The sequence below is a fragment of the Clarias gariepinus genome, chromosome 11 (assembly GCF_024256425.1).
Source record: "Clarias gariepinus isolate MV-2021 ecotype Netherlands chromosome 11, CGAR_prim_01v2, whole genome shotgun sequence".
Taxonomy (NCBI): Eukaryota; Metazoa; Chordata; class Actinopteri; order Siluriformes; family Clariidae; genus Clarias; species Clarias gariepinus.
This window is the reverse complement of record NC_071110.1, coordinates 22147852-22168424: the sequence shown is the minus strand read 5'-3', so window position 1 is coordinate 22168424 and position 20573 is coordinate 22147852. Positions and strand designations below refer to the sequence as shown.

General features: G+C 37.4%; 2 protein-coding genes across 3 annotated transcripts; one reads left to right on the top strand and one right to left on the bottom strand.

Moving 5' to 3' along the window:
* Positions 1-13680: 13680 nt before the first annotated feature.
* lim2.3 (lens intrinsic membrane protein 2.3) lies at positions 13681-14951 on the top strand. The gene is made up of 5 exons (XM_053507326.1): positions 13681-13761; positions 13938-14119; positions 14203-14352; positions 14470-14604; positions 14693-14951. The coding sequence occupies exons 2-5, from the start codon at positions 13945-13947 to the stop codon at positions 14749-14751; spliced, it is 519 nt and encodes a 172-aa protein (XP_053363301.1). The 5' UTR covers positions 13681-13761; positions 13938-13944; the 3' UTR covers positions 14752-14951.
* Positions 14952-15020: 69 nt separating this feature from the next.
* hspa8b (heat shock protein family A (Hsp70) member 8b) lies at positions 15021-20252 on the bottom strand. 2 transcript variants are annotated; one of them, XM_053507325.1, is made up of 9 exons: positions 20122-20252; positions 19018-19234; positions 18228-18433; positions 17829-17981; positions 17198-17753; positions 16915-17117; positions 16634-16832; positions 15696-15928; positions 15021-15422 (listed from the first exon to the last, which is right to left on the bottom strand). In XM_053507325.1, exons 2-9 carry the CDS (start codon positions 19220-19222, stop codon positions 15237-15239), a joined length of 1941 nt encoding a protein of 646 aa, XP_053363300.1. In that variant the 5' UTR covers positions 19223-19234; positions 20122-20252; the 3' UTR covers positions 15021-15236. The 2 variants fall into 2 exon arrangements, with proteins under 2 accessions (XP_053363300.1, XP_053363299.1); XM_053507324.1 differs by lacking the exon at positions 20122-20252 and adding an exon at positions 19611-19761.
* Between the last annotated feature and the right edge of the window lie 321 nt (positions 20253-20573).

The window sequence follows — 20573 nt, the reverse complement described above, 5'->3', positions numbered from 1 at the left end:
GCACCCTGTCCTGAACATTTTATTTTTCCTAACTTTAGAATTTAAAAATTATTAGTTTAATTAAATAAAACACAATTTTATTTTTTTTTTAAGGCAGGGGGTCCTCAAGGACCCTGACCTACTGTATATGCCACTCAGCTACCCGACTCCAATCCAATGCATGCTTGGACACCAGCCCACCCCCATTCCTCTGGACTGGCAATCCCACTGACTCACCACTAGTGGGAATGAGTAGTTTCTAAAGAGTGAAATGGTGTAGAACATACACAGATAATTTGTACAATTGGCCCAAACAAGGTAATTGTGTATAGACATTAAGAGGAAAAACCACAACACCAACTTGATAAAAGAGTACTCTGGCCTTTTAAAAATTGAACCCCAGGTACCCTGGCCAATACATAATCCTTGGACAGATTACCAGAGTCACCCGTAGACTCAATTTACTACAGCACTGCCAGATAGCATCCTTCTTCCATGTGTCAACTTTAAAATCCTGGAATAGCTGGACATCCAGTCACTGCCATTCCCCCTAACAACACCAGAAACACTGGACAACACATTTGCCTGCAGACATTGATTTCTCAGCACACAACATGGTCTAAAAAATACAGACCCTGAAGACAACACTATCCAGCCCTCACAAATACTGTTTTTGAATTCTGTTCATACGTAGGTACCTGATTGCTAATCACACTTAACTGAACTCAATCACTTCCACACAATATTAAACAACCACCCTCACCGAAACAATTTGCAAAGTAACTGCTCTGGTCTTATGACTGACTCGCAAGCCATTTGTTTATATGTTTAGTTATTTTGATTTATTAATTAGCTTATTACCCAGTTTATAATAATTAATACTATTATTCTTTATTATTATTATTATTATTATTATTATTATTAAAAAAACAAATTAAACTTTGCATTAAACAGTCTTTGTTACATGACAGTTACCCATTCAAGGTCATTATACTGTAGAAACACAATATAATTATCACAGAAAAAGAAAACAGCTCTAATTTTCAACTAATATACTATAAGGCTTTATAATTTTACAAAAACTAGACACACTGAACTAAAAAAAATGCCAGCTAAAAAACTGGGGACTTAGACCATACTTGGAGCTTTTCAAATACCTTAAAGGTCAAAGGGACAAAAATAAGAAAAGAAAAGAGAAGTGTGTAAAAGACTCATTGCATTATAGTGCACACAGTCAGCCTCAGCAAACTATTCACAAACCACACAGGCAGTTTCCACAGTACTTTTGCATTTAAGCCAATTCACATCCTGCTCAGTGTGATACACCATGAACAACAGGGAAAATCAATAGGCTTACTCAAAGTGTTTAAAACACCCGTGAGATCAGCTGAGGTTACAAAAAAATCTGCTGGAAAAGTGTATGCAGTAACATTGGATCATCAAAGTGAGTAAATAGTCTGGTTCACTATGGTTTGAGTTCATTTTAACATCGAAATCTATGATGACGATGGGACAGATATTTTTGTCTGCGCAGAAACAAATGCATTATATGTGTTAATAAATTTCTATGCCGACAGAGTAGCCTATATTAAATCGAATGTTTTGATATATTAATCTTAATGGCTTTTCTGTTGCATTGCAGATGAAAGATGGCATTGCAGTAAATGCATATACGGCACTGCAGTACAGGAGAGTTGATTAACTGATTCATTATAATCAGTCCTTGAACTAAATGGACCATTTGTTGCAATGTGGGATTTGCTTGTATTGATCCAGGTTGTGCATTGAATGAGCAACAAGGTGCTGCAGTGTTTGGCCCAGAGGTATGTGTATGTGTTTATCTTAAACATTTATAGCAAATGCTCCTAGCACATAAATTGTTATTTAACGATTATTGTTTAGAATGTTTTAGTTTGAGAGGCATATGCAGTGACTTACGGTCCTATGGCACCAGGATAAGAGCAAAGAGGCTTTGAGAATTGCTTGTCATGAATCAATTGCCTTTCCCTGCATGCCACTTTAGATTAGCTCAGAATGACTGCAGAGAGTCAGGCTGGATCTTACTAGGATGATGAAAGGCAATTAAAATGATCCTCCCAATGGAAAGTATATACAGCATCCCGCATGTGTATACATAATATTCACTAGACAGCTTAATAGACAGAAATGCAATACATTCCAGAATTATTTCCACTCTTATGGGTTGCAAAATTATTTCATAAATAAGAAAACATAATGCACAATGGCACATACTATAAACATAATGCACAACGATATAAAGATGATTGTTTAATTAAACAATAGAAGAAAGTAGAAGCCCATCCTACAACACAACAGTGGCACAACAGAGGAGTATTTTCCCTGTGTTCTGGAGATTCTGGGTAAAAATTCTGGCAATCCCACAACCATTCGTGGGCATGTCAGATGTCATACACTTCCTGTTAATCAAGTGAGGCTGTGCAATTATGGGCATCTCTAAGCTTATGCATAAGGGAGTTACAGTAGTACTTTCCTCCAAGTGTGTTAAGGTGCCCTGTGGTTCAGAATAAGCATCTGTGTGCCCCACCATCCCTCTTATAGCAGGCATGTGATCGGAGATCATTAGGTTGCAGATAAAAATATGGAACAAATCAATAATGAACACATAATTAATTAGTAGCTTATTAATAGCTCCCATGAGATAGGGAAAAAAGAATTCACATGAGATTGTTGTAACATTCATGAAAGCATGAGTGAGAATTTGAATCTCATGGGCCAAAGAATGGACACATTTATTAATGAGAGTCATTGTGCGGTGCATTTATAGCATCCAATGCCCTTTGTAACTGACTTGTGGGATAGCTTGAAATTAGGCTACTAGTTTTTTTCAAATTTTAGGAAGCAGGAACAAGTACATCTTTATCTGTGATTGCAAAGTTAAGTGATGTAATATAAGTAAGACAAATGTAGCATTATTTATTATTTACGATATTGATATTCATGCTAGTTTAGCTTCAGTAACCACTTTATCCTGAATCCTGATCAAGGTCATGGTGGATCTAGTGTCTATCCTGGGAATTCTGGGCACAGACACACACACACACACACACAGTGACAATTTGGCATAGCCAATCTGCCATTGATAACACAGTAAAAGACAAGAAGAACTGAATACAGAGCCCAGTGCACTATAGTGCTGTCTGATGCTTATTTATGCGGTAATTTATATCATGTTTCCAGGATCCACCTTTAATTATCTGAAATTATAACTATTATTTCAAAAGTTAGGCAGCCACATTTTAATCTAACTTAAACACTTTGCTGAATTAACAAAGCAATCCAAAGATGAGTCTAAGAAAGCACAGTGGTGTGCTGCAAGTAACATATCTTAAAACTTTATACCCAAGGAAATAATGTGAATTAAAACTTTACCATTACTATCATTAGCAATATTTTAAAGCGGGTTATATTGTATATAATAGAGTCAGTTCTATTATCAAGGACCAGTTTTCAATTAAAGTAAATAGTTTATGCCATCTAGTGTAAGACTTAGGAATTACTGCATTAAAAATCTGCTCAGCACAGCACAACATAGAATGAGAATAAGGGATTTCATGTGGAAATAGACCCTGAATATGATGCCAGTATGTTTCAGGGCACCATGCATACATGCATTCACACACACCAGTAATTTATCTCAGCCAGTCCAGCTACTGGCATGTTTTTACAAAATGGGAGAAAACCAGACCTTGAGGTAACCCAGGCTCGGGATCAAATCTACATCAGTGAAATGTAGAGCTCAGAGCCCACTACAGTCATTCCCATGAACATTCAGCAAGTGGAATGCCTGATTCTTGAAAATAAATGAATAATTTGTCCCCACTGCAGAAGAGACACATTATTCTGTGGAACTGTATACACAATAATTCATGAACTTAACTAGGAGTTATTGCCACAACCGTAATAGAGTCCTAACCTTAATCTAAGTGTTTTTAACCTTAATCTTAAATGTTTGGGCCATTGAAGGAGCTCCTGGGAGGCCAGGGTTTCAGACATGAAGCAGACAATCCACTCATGGCTGCAGCGTACTAAGAAAATTTTCTACCTTGAAGGTATGCAATCTCTGGTGAAATGCTGCGATAAGTGCATTAGTGTAGCAGGGGATTATATAAAGAAATAAAGGTAGTTTTTACTTTCATTACTGTGTTATATTATTCTGCACCATCAGTTTCACTTTACTGCCCCTTAAATATGCTTAGAATCAGTCAAATTACCTGGCAGAAAATCTATGAAAGAAAATTGGTTTTAGATTAAGTATGTCACAACTTGTCTAGAAATAGATTGAATAATCTGATTTGTTTCTGTTTGTAATCTTACACCAAGAAATTGCAGACAAATTTGACTGTATTCAAAATATGGTAACTCTGTAACCTTTTTTATTTTTTAATGGCATTTTTTGTACCAGTGTTAAATAGCCACTCTTGGGATGGATAAAATTTGTGAATTTAATAATATTCTTGCAAGGCCATGGGCATTTGTGGCTTTGTGCTGATAATTGACAAAAAGTACACTTATTATGACTATAATGACCAGATCTTGCCTCATTTCTGTTAAGGGAAAGAAACTGAAATAGTGATAAGTTTTTTTCTTATTATTGCTCAAAAGTTACATTAAAAAGTTTATCTTGTGATCCTTTTTTCAAGAAAATGACTTAGAGAAGTTTACAGTGTATACAGTATGTTATGTAGTATATGCCTTAAATTGGATTAAGTAGAGCAAATTTGGACTGTGAGGAATTGGGGGAACCCTAATGTACTGCATATTTGGTGATCTATTTAAGGGTGACAGATACAGCTGGTACCACAGAGTACAGGTACAGTGTATAAGCAAAACAGTTTCTACTTTGGAAGCAAGCGGTAGTCGGTGCTCAAGACAGTACTGGTGTAGTCAGTCAGATTATAGTTTCTAAGCCATAAAAGATTTATTTAAGATAAATTATTGGAAAAGTGTTGAGAAGTTGAAGTATGCTCATGGAGATGTTCACAAATATCCATACAGTATGTGTCATTCAAAATCGTACATGAGCTGAATTTGCTTAAAACAATTGTGATACAGTAGTGTCTAATGCTGGTAATTTTGGCTGGGATTTGTTTCATCTACTGACTTAAGACTTAGTGTTTTGGCAAGTATTCTCTTGTGCAATTTGCACAGCCTTGGCAACAGGCGTGGTACCTGGGTCGGATGAGTGGTGAGGACCTTAAAATAGGAGAAACTGTAGACCAGTTGCTGGTCCCAAAAAATATAATTCAAAGGTTGGCCACCTTAGGGTGAATGAACACCACACCAGTTAATGGCCCATGTTTGTTGCTTGCATATAAAGTTATGTACATGTTTGGAACTTGTCTTACCATAAAATGCAGCTGTCAATCCACCAGCAACCCCAATCATGTAGTTGCACCATTTGGCCAAACTGAGATTGCCTTAAATGTAAATATACTGTATATAAACGTATAAGGCCACCCAACCTGTCAGCATAAGAATATCAATTAGTTGACAATTAGTTGAATTGGAACATCAATAAGTTGACAAATGTTTCAGTGAAGAGTATGGGCGAATATAGTCTGAGTAAGTGAGGATCCCAAATACGATCCTCTGTATTTATTTCATATCCATGCCATAAACTTTATGAACTGCTAGGAATTTAGGTGATATACTGTGAGCTTGTACCACTACCAGACGCATAGGTTTTACGAATATAAATTGAAAGTTCATGCACAGTCATAAACAAAATTGGAATAAATGGTTGGAATGCTTATTTTTGTTTAGTCCAAGCAGTTCAAGCTGAACTTTATGATGTGTTGTATGCAGCCAACTCTCTTGCCTGAGGACAAATGAAAAAACACCTCAGGAAAAAAATTGGAGAAATTATTAGCATGGGAGTTAGAGAATAGTCCACAGTATCTGGAACGGCTCCATTGTGCTCATGCCCAAGGATTTCTGGGTGCATTTCCACAAGAAGAATGATGCTCCGAAAGTCTGATTAGCATTCGCTTATCCACTGCCTCTTACTGATAAAGTCCTGGAATGGCTGAACATGTCTTGTTTTGTATTCAGCCCTGGATTTGACCAAGAGCTATTTGCAGATTCCCTTGCTGTTGGAGTCCAAGGCAAAACTGACTTGGACTTGGTTTATTCAAATTATGGAATCTAAATTTCAATTAATACATTCTATGGTCCTACTGTACATTGCAGGGATTATTTTAGAATTTTAAGATTGGGTCTTTGGATCTCTAAAGAGAATCATGTAGTGGCTTGATATGAATATATTGCTGGTAATAATAACTATTATTTTATTATTAGGGTTTCTTTCAGTTGTTCAGTTCACTGTCCTTAAAACAGTGGTAAATATAGCATAGAGCTTAAATTCAGAATCAGAAACTGACTATTAATATTAATAAGAGCTTGTACCATGTGCCTGAATGAAAATGTAATTGTATTTATACTGCAGTTGCAACCCACCCACAACCCAATTTGTTCACAATAGTGTGATTAAAGACATTTCACTTCTACACCTGTGTAAAAGTCAAATGATGCTAAGTATGGTAAAGGTTGTTAACTGTAAGCATTATCGGTGTTTAAAGTTTTTATATCGAAAAAGTTATTAACTGTTCAGTAATGGAAATGTGAGAGAAAAAACGTTTATGCAATTGCATACTTTGGGCTAAACAAGAAGAACATACACATCCAGAGTGATTTGATCAAAGTGGTGCATCAGGTTGTAACTGATCCGGGAGATGTACATTGCACACACAGGGTCTACAACAGAGCCTTATGAAGCACCAAATTTTACTTGAGCATGCACAGAGAACCCACGATTTACACCTACAACCTGATAACGATCTGTTAAATAAGACTTGAGTCAGAAGACGACCAGTGCCTTGATAACACAAACCATTTCAAGTGTAAAGGTTGCCAGTGCCAAATTATTTTTGGCATGTTTCATTACAGCCTTTGTTTGGGCTGGGTGGTGGGGTTATTTAGCAGATGGAGGTTAGCATGAGTCTGCACTGTAAAAGAGGTGTTTGAACACACGCTGAGCAGTTAATGACAAATTAATGCTGCACACTGATCACTTTTGTGCACATGTATGTGATTTCTCTTTTTCTCTCTTACTTTTTCAGAGCAGTTCTACAGAGTCTGTGTGTGACCCCCAGCAGAGCAAAGCAGTAAGAGCCAAGAGAACATGTAGTTAATTTTTAAATATGTGGCGTTATTGATTGATGGCTTTGAGGTCAACATACTGCCCTTGCCACATAAATCATTCAGTGTCATTGTAAAATCATTGTAGCTAGTCAGTTAGCAGCTCCTAACATGACTATCATTATTTTGCTGTAGATCTTTATACCATACATATCCTATGCTGATTTATAACCATTTTGCTATCAATATCACTACAACTATCAATATAGATCACCGTTATGAAATAAAAGATATAAATTTAATTAATACAAAAATTTATATACAATGTATTCTTTCTTATATATATATATATATATATATATATATATATATATATATATATATATATATATATATATATATATCCTTTCAACTGGTAGTGGAGTAAGACTAAGAGAGACTTAGATAGTATAACGTTGTCTCCCTCTGCTGGTGGTAATAAAAAATGCACAAAAGCAAAAATGCATACATTGTGGGCTCACTAACTTATGAAAAGGATCATAATGTCAACTTTACTTTCCCACTTTATTTATTGTCCTTTTAATGCAAAGCAGTTGATCAATTTGATGTAAGGAGAATGATGAAGATGGAAACAGGCACTGATCAGTAAGTATAAAGGTAGCTCCAGGTATTTAAACATAGAAGTCATTATTTATTCTGCACATTAGTGCAGCTTGTTAAATGGACCAGTTAGGGTGGGACTGATTCTTTCTTTAGCATATATTTTTTAGAGTATTTTATGTGCCTTCCACACATTTTCTTGTGATGTTCAAAATCAAATAGGAACCGTTTTAACACTTTTGACTAATATATTACAATATTACTAACAGGTACTATAATACAAATGAATATGTGCAAAAAAAAATTTAGGGCTAAAACACTTATAGGAAACTATGTCTACTATTACAAGACATTATTAAAGTTTTGACTGATTTTGACTAAGATAATTTCTATGGCTAAAGTCGCACCTTGTTTAAGAACATTGTTTAAACATAACATCAACACCAAATAAGATTAACAATTATGATCAATTATATTCTGTTACTGGTCAACTGAGCACACAGGGATCTTTTATGCCTGTGGGGACCAAAGCAGTGGTCATTTTGGCAGCTTATTTTGATTTAGTTTAGGTCTTTGTCACATTAGTTTTATTACATTTTAATCTTTTAAATATTTTTAGTTGTAGTCTGTTTTCAGTCGACAAAAAAAATCCTAAACAACAATCTAAAATTAATTTTGCGTGTAATAGTGCAATAATTAAATCACATACTGTTAGGTCATATCTTTAATTCTAATATTTAATTTTCAAGTGACAATTTCACTGATATGACTTGATTTGTCTAATAAACAGGTACAATGCATTGAACACAACAGGGTTTCACTATGACTGTAGAGTACTCTGCTTATAACTAATGCAACTGTAAAAAAGTGTCACAAGAACAATAAGAGGCTACAGTGCTGTTGGAGCATTGTTAAAAAGGAGATACAAGACTTTAAATAACAAAGCCCTGCAAATTCCTCTCCTTTTATTAAAAAAAACAGCTGTGAATCGCAGATAAATGCTGAAGGTACAATTATAATACTTTAATCATTCCTGCTTGAAGTGGCTTCACACAACTGACATTAATTTTTGCTGTTAGCTTACTTCGGCTAGTAAACGCAGTCTGCAAAGTAGTAGTATTTCTGATGCTATAAAGGATGTTAGAATTGCATTTTAATTATATTTCAATTTAAACTGTGATGCCTCTCTGGTTTAACATTAGCGAGGGTAAACAAAAACACTGTATAACATTAAACTGATGTTAGATGCAGATAGATACAGTCGACAACATAACTACGCAAGATCAAGCTTAAACAATGCTACACATTTAAAAGTAAATTGTATTAATGCAACATTGTGATTACAATTTGCTTAGATGTGATATAAATCTTTATGTTAACTTGCCTTTTCATACATTTCTGTGTCTGGTATTCTAATGACTCATTTGTTGTGTTTTTCCTACTGATCTTTTGTCAGTTTTAGTTCCAGTTCCAAGGCATTATCATTCAATTTTTATTTGTTAATAAAAACAATGAAAAATTTCATGATAGTCATAGTTTTTAAAGCTTCATTTTCATAGTCTTGTCTTCGTCAAATATGTCATTGAATATTTTTTGTCTTTATTTTCGCTGACGATGTTAACACCTGACCAAAGTGTAAAGCTTAGGTTAAAAAAATCAGTGGGAAAAACACAACAAATGAGACATTAGAAGACCAGACACAGACATGTATGAAAAGGCAAGTTAACATAAAGATGCATATCACATCTAAGCAGATTGTAAACACAATGCTGCATTAATACAGTTTACTTGTGTTAACAATGTGTAGCGTTGTTTAAGCTTGATCTTGCATTGTTGATCCAGCCTCCAAATTCCCCAGATCTCACTCCATCAAGCATCCCTGGAATGCACCAGACAAACATGTCTGATCCATGGAAGCCCCACCTAGCAACTTACAGTGAAACAGCAACAAGATCTGCTGCTCATGTCCTGGTGCCACACACCACAGCACACACTCAGAGGTCTTGTGGAGACAATGGCCTGACGGGTTTTGGGGGAACATGGGGAACCCATATAATTTTAAGCATAATGTTTTGAGGTTTGAGGTGTGTTTCCACACAATCAACTGTTTTGCTATTGATAAAATACGTACATTATACTGATTGCCATTCTCGTGTAAGCTATAAAACTACTCAAATAGCAATTATTTTCCACATATAGATGGGCATGTTTTTAGATAGATAGATAGATAGATAGATAGATAGATAGATAGATAGATAGATAGATAGATAGATGTTTCAACAATGTTTTGAAATTTACTAAACTTTGCATTTGTCATATCATGACCAGCATGTAATCAGTCGACCAGTTAGATCTATGATCTATGACAATTATATGATCTATGACAAAGAGCCAAGAAACATCTCATTTTCGTCTCATTTATTTTCTTTACCACTTATGTACAGGGTTTTCAGAAGCCTATCCCAGGGGCCTTGGGGCACAAGGCAGGGTACCCCCTGGACAGGGTATCAATCCATTAAAGAGCACATAGGGACACAGACTCATTCACAAAATATTGGCAGTTTGGAAACGCCATTAGCCTAATCTGTTTGCATTTTGGACTGTAGGAGGAAATGAGAGTACCTGGCGGAAACCCATTTAGCAAACTCCACACATATCCAAATAGAATCGACAGATTATTATCTCTACACTATTCTGTGAGCTGGTTCATGACCCGTTTCTGTTCACTGTCTCATTATTGTACAATTGTCAGTAAACTTGATAATGTGATTTGGCTGTAATTTGCATCAGTTATAAGTCTTCAGGGTAAACAGGAGTGGATTAAGCACAGAGCCATGAGGTGCACCGGTGTTCAGTGTGGTGGTGCTAAAACCCATGTTTTTCTTAACAGACTGGTGTCTCCTGGTCAGAAAGTCCATGATCTGGATGCAGAGGGATATTTAAACCCAGTATACTCAGCTTTGATGTTATATGTTGTAGTCTATGTCTATGAACAGCATCTTTTCGTAACTCTTCTTTTTCCACATGGATCAGAGAAAGATGGATGATGTGGCATCCTCTGTTGAATTGATGGGATAATCGGGATACTGAACCAGGTCCAGTGTGGTCAGAAGAGTGCTTTTTATCTTTCATCATTAGCTTCTCAAAGTACTGAAGCACTGAAATGTATGTAGTCAGACATGTCTACACAGATGCTTTTTTTTTTAGCACAAGTATGATGGTTGTCATGTTGAGGCATAAGGATGTCAGGGATGGCTTGGTACATTCCTTGAGCATTTATCCAAATAGGTTGTGAGGACATGCAGCTTTCTGTGGGTTAACTCTTCTTGCATACTGCAGACAGACGGAGGAATTTGGGGTGGTCTTCACTACTGGCAAAGTCGTTATTTTCTTTGATGGATATGGAGAAATTATTCAATGCATCTGGGTACAAGGAATCACCCATCATGCTTAGCCATTTATCACTTGCCCTTACTGTGTAGAAAGTGATCATGGATTATTACTCTGTACAGTAGTTGTAAGTAGTTGACTAGCTATCATCCACAGTTACTGCTTTGCATGCGTGGTGATTGTCTTTAAGGAAGTCACTTGATTTATGCACTTATGCTGTGTATTTTTCCATAGCTTTGGTATTGTGGTATGTACTGTAGCAGCCTCTATGAAAATATTCCAGTCCGGTTGCAAAAAATTTGTCCCAAAGTTGCTGACATGACGTTCTCAGACCAGATCCTCACCTAGAACCAGTTTGGCATTTTTCAAAAGTAGTCTGTGTGCTGGAATTAGCATAACAGAGATGTGATCTGAGCAGTCGACGTGGTAGTGCAGCCTTGTAAGCACTGTGAACGTTCATGTAAATAGGGTTCAAAGTGTTTGTTCCACAGGTCATAAGATCTACATGCTGGTGGAATTTTGGCAGCACTGATTTCCAGTTTCCGTTGTTGAAGCTCCTAGCAACAATAAAACAACTGTGCTGCCTGTAAGTTACTAAAAGCCTCATAGAGTTAACTTCGTGCTTACATTGTGTTAGTGCCAGGTGGAATGCACACCATGACAATGAACATGTAGTTTACTCCCTGGGAAGATAAAATGGCCAGCATCAGCAATGAACAGTATTATGTGAGCACAACAGCATTTATGCCCCGTTTCGTATTTGTGGAAACACACAGACCACTGCCATGAATCTTACCAAACAATGCTGCTATCATGACGGCATGATGTCCAGTTAGCCCGGCTAGCTGAATTGCTGTCTGGAAGTCTGTGCTTGAGCAATGTTTCTATAAAAATGAAACCACAGCATAATAAGCTAGTCGAGTGAACTCTAGTTAAAGACACAATCACTGGAGAGGAGAATTAATTGTATAGCTGGACAGCTAGAGTTAGCTTTTACTGTAGCTTAGCACAGATTCCTGCTTGCTTACCGCATTTCCATTGATGACAACATAATTTCTGGTGCCCTTTATCCTGGCTGGTAGCTTCAGGCAAAATGTGGTCACAGGGCCCGATTCGCGTACAGTAGCGGCCCGAGGTTGTGTAACTCTTCCATAGTTTATTTCTGCTGAGGCTTGTTTGCCAGTGTTTAGTAAGTGATGGTGTTGATAGACATGATGATCTGTACTCCTCATGCACAACTTGATGGAAAGCTTTTACCAATCTTTGTACAGTAGACTATACGTAACATGCTCTATACTTTACTTGTGGTCCCAAAGTGAGCACTGCATGCTAACACACCACCTTCTTGGATCTGAAATGTGGAGCAATTACACAGTTGAATGTTTCTGTGTTTGTTGCCACCTTACCATTTGGTCTAGTAATGCAAATTAATGTCTTTAAGTGAGTTACAATGTCATGGAAAAAAATATCACTAAGTTATTACTATCTGAAGTTTTTAGAGAAATTATTATGGTGGCACGGTGTCAGTGGTTAGCAGTGTGGCCTCCTACCTCCAGGGTTGAGGGTTCAATTTCCACTTTGGGTCTGTGTGGATGGAGTTTACAGTATGGAGTATTTGGAGTTCTCTGGGTGCTCTGATTTCCTCCCACAGTACAGTACAAAGACATGCAGATTAGGTTGTAGTGTGTGTGTGCCCTGCAATGTATTAGAAGCCTGTACTCCACCTCTAGTCTCCTGGGATAGGATAAGTACAGGATAAGCGGTATAGAAGATCTATTAATGAATAAAAATTATCATCAAATTTGGGGAGGGTGGGAGTGTAATAAAATTTATCAGCTCGTTCATTTTCCCTCTTGCCTGTTCCAACCTCGCTGCCTCACCAGTATACCAATCACTAGCGTGATCATCTGTCATCAACTGCACCTGTTTCTCACTGGTTCATGCTTTAGGTTAGATGTTTTTTATGCTTGAATTATTCAATGGTCTACGTGTAGCTTAACAAAAAACATTCCTTTGAAACTGGTCAGGTACAGGAACCGAACTGAAAATGAGAGACAAAAACTTGGAAAAAAATGAAACCCCAAAAAAGTTCAGTTACCCTGGAGAATTATTCCTCAAGTCTACATTAAAATACAGGAAAATCTGGCTCTTTGGAAGCAAAATATGAAGAATTGAGGGTTGGCTCAAGACTTTTGCCCAGTACTGTAAATATAAAAGCCCGCATGATCACTGAAAATGAGAAAAGGGTGAGTTACAGAATGACTGACATTTAATGTTGCTAATTTTATTACATTTTACAGTTCCACCAGTTCATAGCTTTACTGAAACTAATTAAATACAACAACCATGTTTTAAAATTGTCAATTAAAGTACTTTGTCATCAGTATTAGTGTGGGCCTCTGTATCTCATGATAAATGGTTTTGTATTTTCAGCAAATTCCCTTCAGCAATTGTCTGCATCTCTGGCAGCTCTATTGTCCTTCAGTGCTGTGATCCCTGGTGCCTGAACAGGACGGAAACACATCTGTCTATGTTAGTGCGAGAGCTGTCTGTCCTGGTTTTACTGAACCTTAAAGTATTGAATTTAACAAAGTACATCGGGAATACAAAAAGGTAAGTTTTTTCTCAAATTGCTAATGTGTAAATCATGTATTATATATTCAGTACTGAATGATTCAGAAATATTAAATATTTGCTAAGTGAAATTGATTGAATATACGGGTCCATTTGCATACATAAAAAAGAGGTAGGACTTATCCATAAAAAACATTTAATCATATCATCTACAGGAGGACAATGTACAGCTTTATGGGAGGTGGATTGCTCTGTGCTGGGGTTGGAAATATACTGCTGGTAGTCTCCACAGCTACAGATTACTGGATGCAGTATCGCCAGGCCAGCAGTTACATGCACCAAGGCCTGTGGCGCTACTGCGTGCCTGGAAAATGCATGATGCACACTGATAGCATTGGTGAGACTTACAGTACGTAGCAGTTATTTAAGATGTTCATCCGCATAGTACAACACCTCTACATGTTTGTTTCTCTTATACAGCTTACTGGGATGCCACCCGTGCATTCATGATCCTGGCCGTCTTGGCATGCTTCTTTGGCCTGATTATAGGCATCATGGCTTTCATTAACTACACTTCTTTTGGAGGTTTTGACAAAACATTTGCTGCTGGAATTCTTTATTTCATGTCATGTGAGTGTGCCTTCATGCATATGCATGCATTATCGTACTTCCATAGATTAAAGCATGTCTAGTCTGCTTTTAACACATGCATATAAGCTTGTATATTCATTCATAACTGTTTTTTAGCCTTTTTTGTGCTTCTGGCAATGGCTATATACACTGGGGTGACTGTGAATTACTATGGGAAGAGATACGGAAACTGGAGATTCGCCTGGTCATATATATTGGGTTGGGTGTCAGTGGTGCTTACTTTCTTTTCAGGTATAGCATATTTAATAAATATTCTAAATATGTTTGGACAGATATAATAAAAAAGTTGCTAGAAATGTATCTTGTCCTTCTTTTGCAGGTATATTCTACATGTGTGCTTACCGGATGCATGCACCAATAGGCCCCATGTCACGCTGAGTCATCCTAGATCTGCTCATCATCCAGACTGACTGTTAATCCACAATGTGGTCCAGGATGCTTACATTTTAATTGCTTTGTTTACCTCATGATTAATAATAAACAAGTGGTTGGGACAAAAACAACTTGTACTACTTGAATTCACAATGAAACAATCTTAGAACTAGTACTTTGGCCTGGTCATATTATGGATTCATTTACAAATTAGGTTAAAAATTCCCAAATATAAACAAAAGAAATTCAAGAATCAACACTTAGACAAATACAGGTAATAGGTCAGAACTAGTCAGAATTTAGTTATTTATTGGTAAGTTTCATTTAAATGTGCAACATACAGAACAAATATGCATAAACATACGTGAACTGACAGGTGGATTGGTTATTAGAAATAAGTTTAAGAAAATCTTAAACAAACAGAGGTAAACGTGTTTGGAAACATGCCACCAAAGGAAAAACTGCATTAAGCTGAAATTGGAAAAGTTAGTTTAGTCAACTTCCTCAATAGTTGGTCCTGAAGACCCTCCTCCAGCACCTGCAGCACCGCTCCCAGGGAATCCCCCAGGCATCCCACCCGGCATGCCACCTGCACCCTGGTACAGCTTGGTGATAATGGGGTTGCACATCTTCTCCAGCTCCTTTTGCTGATGTTCAAACTCTTCCTTCTCAGCAGTCTACAAAGATGGCGAGAGTAACAAATTAAAAAGCAGCACAAGGACCACTACTACTTAGATTCATGAATTTTTGCACTAGACCTAGGATATAATCAATACATTTTAACAACTGCATCATTTATCAGTGGCATCAATTAGAAACATTACAATCATCCATTTCAACATGGTCATATTTTAAGAATAGCGATGATATACAACAATTATTAAACTATTAATGTTCATCAATTACACACTAGAATTGTAAAGCAAGTCAGAATGTAAGGTTTCCTGTACCTGGTTCTTGTCCAGCCAGCTGATAACCTCATTGCACTTATCCAGGATCTTCTGCTTGTCCTCATCACTGATTTTTCCTTTCAGTTTCTCATCCTCAACAGTGGACTTCATGTTGAAGGCGTAAGACTCAAGGCCATTCTTCGCGGAAACTTTGTCTCGCTGGACATCATCCTCTGCTTTGTATTTCTCTGCTTCTTGAACCATTCGCTCAATGTCCTCCTTGCTGAGTCGTCCTGAAAACAAATTTATGGAAATTTTAATCGACTATTTAAAAAAACTAATTAAAAATATATATATTACACATACATTATATAGTGGAACATCATTGAAAAGTTTATTTCAGTAATTCAATTTAAAAAGTGAATCTTATGTTCATGGATAAAAAAAAGAGAATGTTGTAGTACATAAATAAGTGTTTTTCCTTTCATTTTGATGATTATGGCTTACAGCTACTGAAAACCCAAAATTCAGTATCTCAGAAAAACACAGAAATGTTGGACCACAGAAAAGTTGTCTGTGGCTCAGGAGTGGCTTGACACAAGAAATTTACCAGTTGTAGCCAATGTCCTGGATACAACTGTGCATGGTGGCTCTTGAAGCACTGATTCCGGCTGCAGTCCACTTCTTGTAAATATCTGCCACATTCTCAATCCTCTCAAGGCTCAGAAAACTTCAGGTGTTTTGAGTTAATTAGCTGATTTGAGTGTGACCCCATGAGTCTCCAATATTTAACTTTTTCAATATTTTTCTGAATACTGGATTTAAGCCATAATCAAATGGAAACGAAATAAACTATTGAAATACATCAGTGTGTATAATAAATTCATACAAGTTTCACTTTTTTAAAATTGAATTAAAGAAATAAATCAACTTTCAATTATATTTTAATTTATTGTGATGCACTGGTGTGCGTGTTCGTCTCATGACAATTATGCTACCTTTGTCATTTGTGATGGTAATCTTGTTCTCCTTGCCCGTGCTCTTGTCCACTGCAGAAACATTCATAATACCGTTGGCGTCAATGTCAAAGGTAACCTCAATCTGAGGAACACCCCGTGGTGCAGGAGGAATGCCCGTCAACTCAAACTTTCCAAGCAGGTTGTTGTCCTTAGTCATGGCTCTTTCACCCTCGTACACCTGCAAGCAACAAGAAAGAACCTTTAGTACAGATTTTTCCACTGGTTTAAGATCAGTCTGATTACTAGTTAGACATTTTCACCTGAATGAGCACACCAGGTTGATTGTCTGAATAAGTGGTGAATGTCTGCGTTTGCTTGGTGGGGATGGTAGTGTTACGTTTGATTAGAACAGTCATTACTCCACCAGCTGTCTCAATACCCAGTGACAGTGGAGTGACGTCCAACAGAAGCAGATCCTGAACATTTTCTGACTTGTCTCCTGATAAGATGGCTGCCTGAACAGCTGTGGAGCAAAATAAATCAGTATCAGTAGGTTGTGTGCAACTCAACATGACAAAGAACAAAATAATTATTCTACTGTACCTGCACCGTAAGCAACAGCCTCATCAGGATTGATGCTCTTGTTGAGTTCCTTCCCATTAAAAAAGTCCTGTAAGAGCTTCTGAATCTTTGGGATTCGAGTGGAACCTCCAACCAGGACAATGTCATGGACTTGAGCTTTGTCCAACTTAGCATCACGAAGAGCTTTTTCAACAGGGTCCAGGGTACCACGGAACAGGTCAGCGTTCAGCTCTTCAAAGCGAGCTCTGGTTATTGAGGTATAGAAGTCAACACCCTCATAGAGGGAGTCAATCTCAATACTGGCCTGAGTACTAGAGGACAGAGTGCGCTTCGCTCGTTCGCAAGCAGTACGCAGTCGTCGTACAGCCCTCTTGTTGTCGCTGATGTCCTTTTTGTGTTTGCGCTTAAACTCAGTGATAAAATGATTGACCATACGATTGTCGAAATCCTCGCCACCTAGATGGGTGTCACCAGCTGTGGACTTCACCTCAAAAATACCATCTTCAATGGTAAGGATGGACACATCAAAAGTTCCACCACCGAGATCAAAGATCAGGACATTTCTTTCTACTCCAACCTGCGAAAGAGGCATTATGCATTAGTCAGAAGACAGTTTTGCATTACTGCCATGATGTATTGCCAGCAGACTCACTTTTTTGTCCAGGCCATAAGCGATGGCGGCTGCAGTTGGTTCATTGATGATCCGAAGAATGTTTAATCCAGAAATGGTCCCCGCATCTTTTGTAGCTTGTCTCTGAGAGTCATTGAAATATGCAGGTACTGTAATGACTGCATTTGTGACGGGCTATGAGGGAAAATATTGGAGCAGTTAAAACAATCTTATCTAAAACTTTCCAGTCAAGGACAAATGTTTCATGTACAGTCAAAACAAGTGTATGCACTGCTAATGTTTACATGATACACACAGGCTAACAACTCCAGTACATGCAATGTGACCCTAAGCCAATAAAGAAAGGGAAGATACATCTAGAACACTTAAACATGTTTATAACCAAAGCAAAAGTAATAACAAAGAATAGTTCATTCTCACCTTTCCAAGATAAGCTTCTGCAATTTCTTTCATCTTTACAAGCACCATTGAGGAGATCTCCTCTGGAAAAAATGATTTGATCTCTCCTTTGTATTCAACTTGAACTTTAGGGCGTGAGGCATCGTTGATTACTTTGAAGGGCCAGTGTTTCATATCAGACTGAACAACCGAATCATCAAATCGTCGTCCAATCAGCCTTTTTGCATCTGCACATGGAACCCAGGATGAAGATACAGGTACAAGGTACACAAGGTCCAAATGAAGTGTCAATTCACACATACAAGGGGCATTCAAGTGAAACTGGGATGTTTGCTTGTGCAGAATAACAGAACACAGCTGTTCTCCTCCCACAACCATCTCTATATTATCTCCTGCTACACTATTGCAATTATCCTTTTTTTTAAGTTTCCACAGGTATCTTGTATATTACAGGAAATTGGCTGTGAGTTAACACATCCCTCATACATTCCTGACATGGCAATAACTGATTCGTTTCTACCCGTTTGGTCCACTAAAGGAGTTATTTAGGGAGGCCTGCATTTCAAATGTGCAGCATACAGTCCATAATATTGATGCATGACATTATAATATGATACATTTTTTTATATTAATATAATATAAATCATACTATTTTTCTTTACCTGAAGTGTGTATACATGTATGGCTGACTCCGCATAGATAGATAGATGATCTGTTTTACTCTCATAACTGTGTTCTGCACAATTAATTGTTCTAGTTTGACTGGCACTTGACGTCCCTTATAAAATTTGTGACAAAATTACAAACTTACCAAACACTGTGTTGGTAGGATTCAGAGCAACTTGATTTTTGGCGGCATCTCCAATTAGTCGTTCTGTGTCGGTGAAGGCAACATAACTGGGCGTGGTCCGATTACCCTGGTCATTGGCAATGATTTCAACTTTGCCATGCTGAAACACACCGACACAGGAGTATGTGGTGCCAAGGTCAATCCCAACTGCTGGTCCCTTTGACATGGTTTCTGCTTCCTGCAAATATTTTAAAAAGTGTACCATTTACTAATTGGTTCAATATGTATTTTTCTTCTCTTAATCAGACTTGCTCCCCCCTTCTCACTGTAGAGTGTCAGAGAGAGTGATCTAATGGTCTTTTTTCATTCACTGGCACTTGTTCCTACTTTCATTATCCAGCACCTGTTCAGTTGATCTCTTAACAGACCTCAGCTGTCTGTGTGGCCTAAAGAGTCTTCAGCAGTCACAGAAATAATTAATCTTTATTTTTCATACACAAAGGCCAGAGTTGAAAAGGCTATGTATAGGCTGTAGTTTCTTATAATAAAAAAGAGGTTATTCGCGAACATCCACTTAATGATTATCTTGTAATCAAATGAAGATTTATTATTACCTCACAGTATGTCATAAAAGTTGACGATGACGCTGATAACAGGGATAAGAAGGAAATTAACAAAACAAACTATTTTCCTGCTGCCACATTGGCACAGTTTCACTTCGAAGTAAAAAGACTGTTCCTTTTCTAAAGTCCTTCTTTAGCACCGACGAGAATCATTTCTGCAAACATTAAGTTACATAACAGCATATGGGAGTGTCCTGTAAGCCTTGTATGGGCAGATTTCGAAACAATCATGAATGCCTGCTAGAACATTCTGCATGTTTTGGCACAAACTCACGCCGACTCAATACTCCCAGTGCAAAACTATCCAACACTTCAGTCATGAAAAAACAAGTTCTAGAAAATTCTTATGAATGTAAGACGTACATCTCTATAAAGTTTAAACTCATACAAACTACCCTAATTTAAAAGTATTTACTTATTAACGTACACATGAGCAGACCATTCGGTTTCACAAACCTAGTTAGAGGCAATTTTTTAAGGATTAACTGACAGCTGTCCTTGCCTGATAATACGCTTCAGAGTCCTCCTCTTGTCAGGTACTTGTTCCCGCTGTCACTGCGATGCACGACGGCTTCAGCAAATTTACTGACGGCGCGCGCAGCCGTATCTTTTATACCGCCTGCTGGATTCCGTTACTAACGCCCATAGAACAGTCCAGAACATGGAGGGTGGGATGCAGCCAATCAGAATCGAGAACCCAAAACTCCACCGGCCAATCAGAAACGCGGGTCTTCATTACGCTCACTTCATACCACAAACGGAAGAAACAGTGAACTTCTTCTAGAAGTGACCTCACGTTATATTTAAGACTATTTCATTAAGGCTCTACCAATATCGAAATAAACATTTAAAAGTAGAAAAAAATGGTTTCAATACATTTTAAACCACTCCGCAATATCAGTGTATATGTTTTGGTGGTAAATTACTGTATGACTTTACCACTTCTGTTACTGC

Coding starts and splice junctions, on each gene's coding strand:
- lim2.3 (XM_053507326.1), top strand. CDS start 13,945: ATGTACAGCTTTATGGGAGGTGGATTGCTCTGTGCTGGGGTTGGAAAT. Junction 14,120..14,202: donor GATGCACACTGATAGCATTG/GTGAGACTTACA, acceptor TCTCTTATACAG/CTTACTGGGATGCCACCCGT. Junction 14,353..14,469: donor AATTCTTTATTTCATGTCAT/GTGAGTGTGCCT, acceptor ACTGTTTTTTAG/CCTTTTTTGTGCTTCTGGCA.
- hspa8b (XM_053507324.1), bottom strand. Junction 18,434..19,017: donor TCCTACCAACACAGTGTTTG/GTAAGTTTGTAA, acceptor TTCCATGTGCAG/ATGCAAAAAGGCTGATTGGA. Junction 15,929..16,633: donor TACCATCACAAATGACAAAG/GTAGCATAATTG, acceptor ATTTGTTTTCAG/GACGACTCAGCAAGGAGGAC.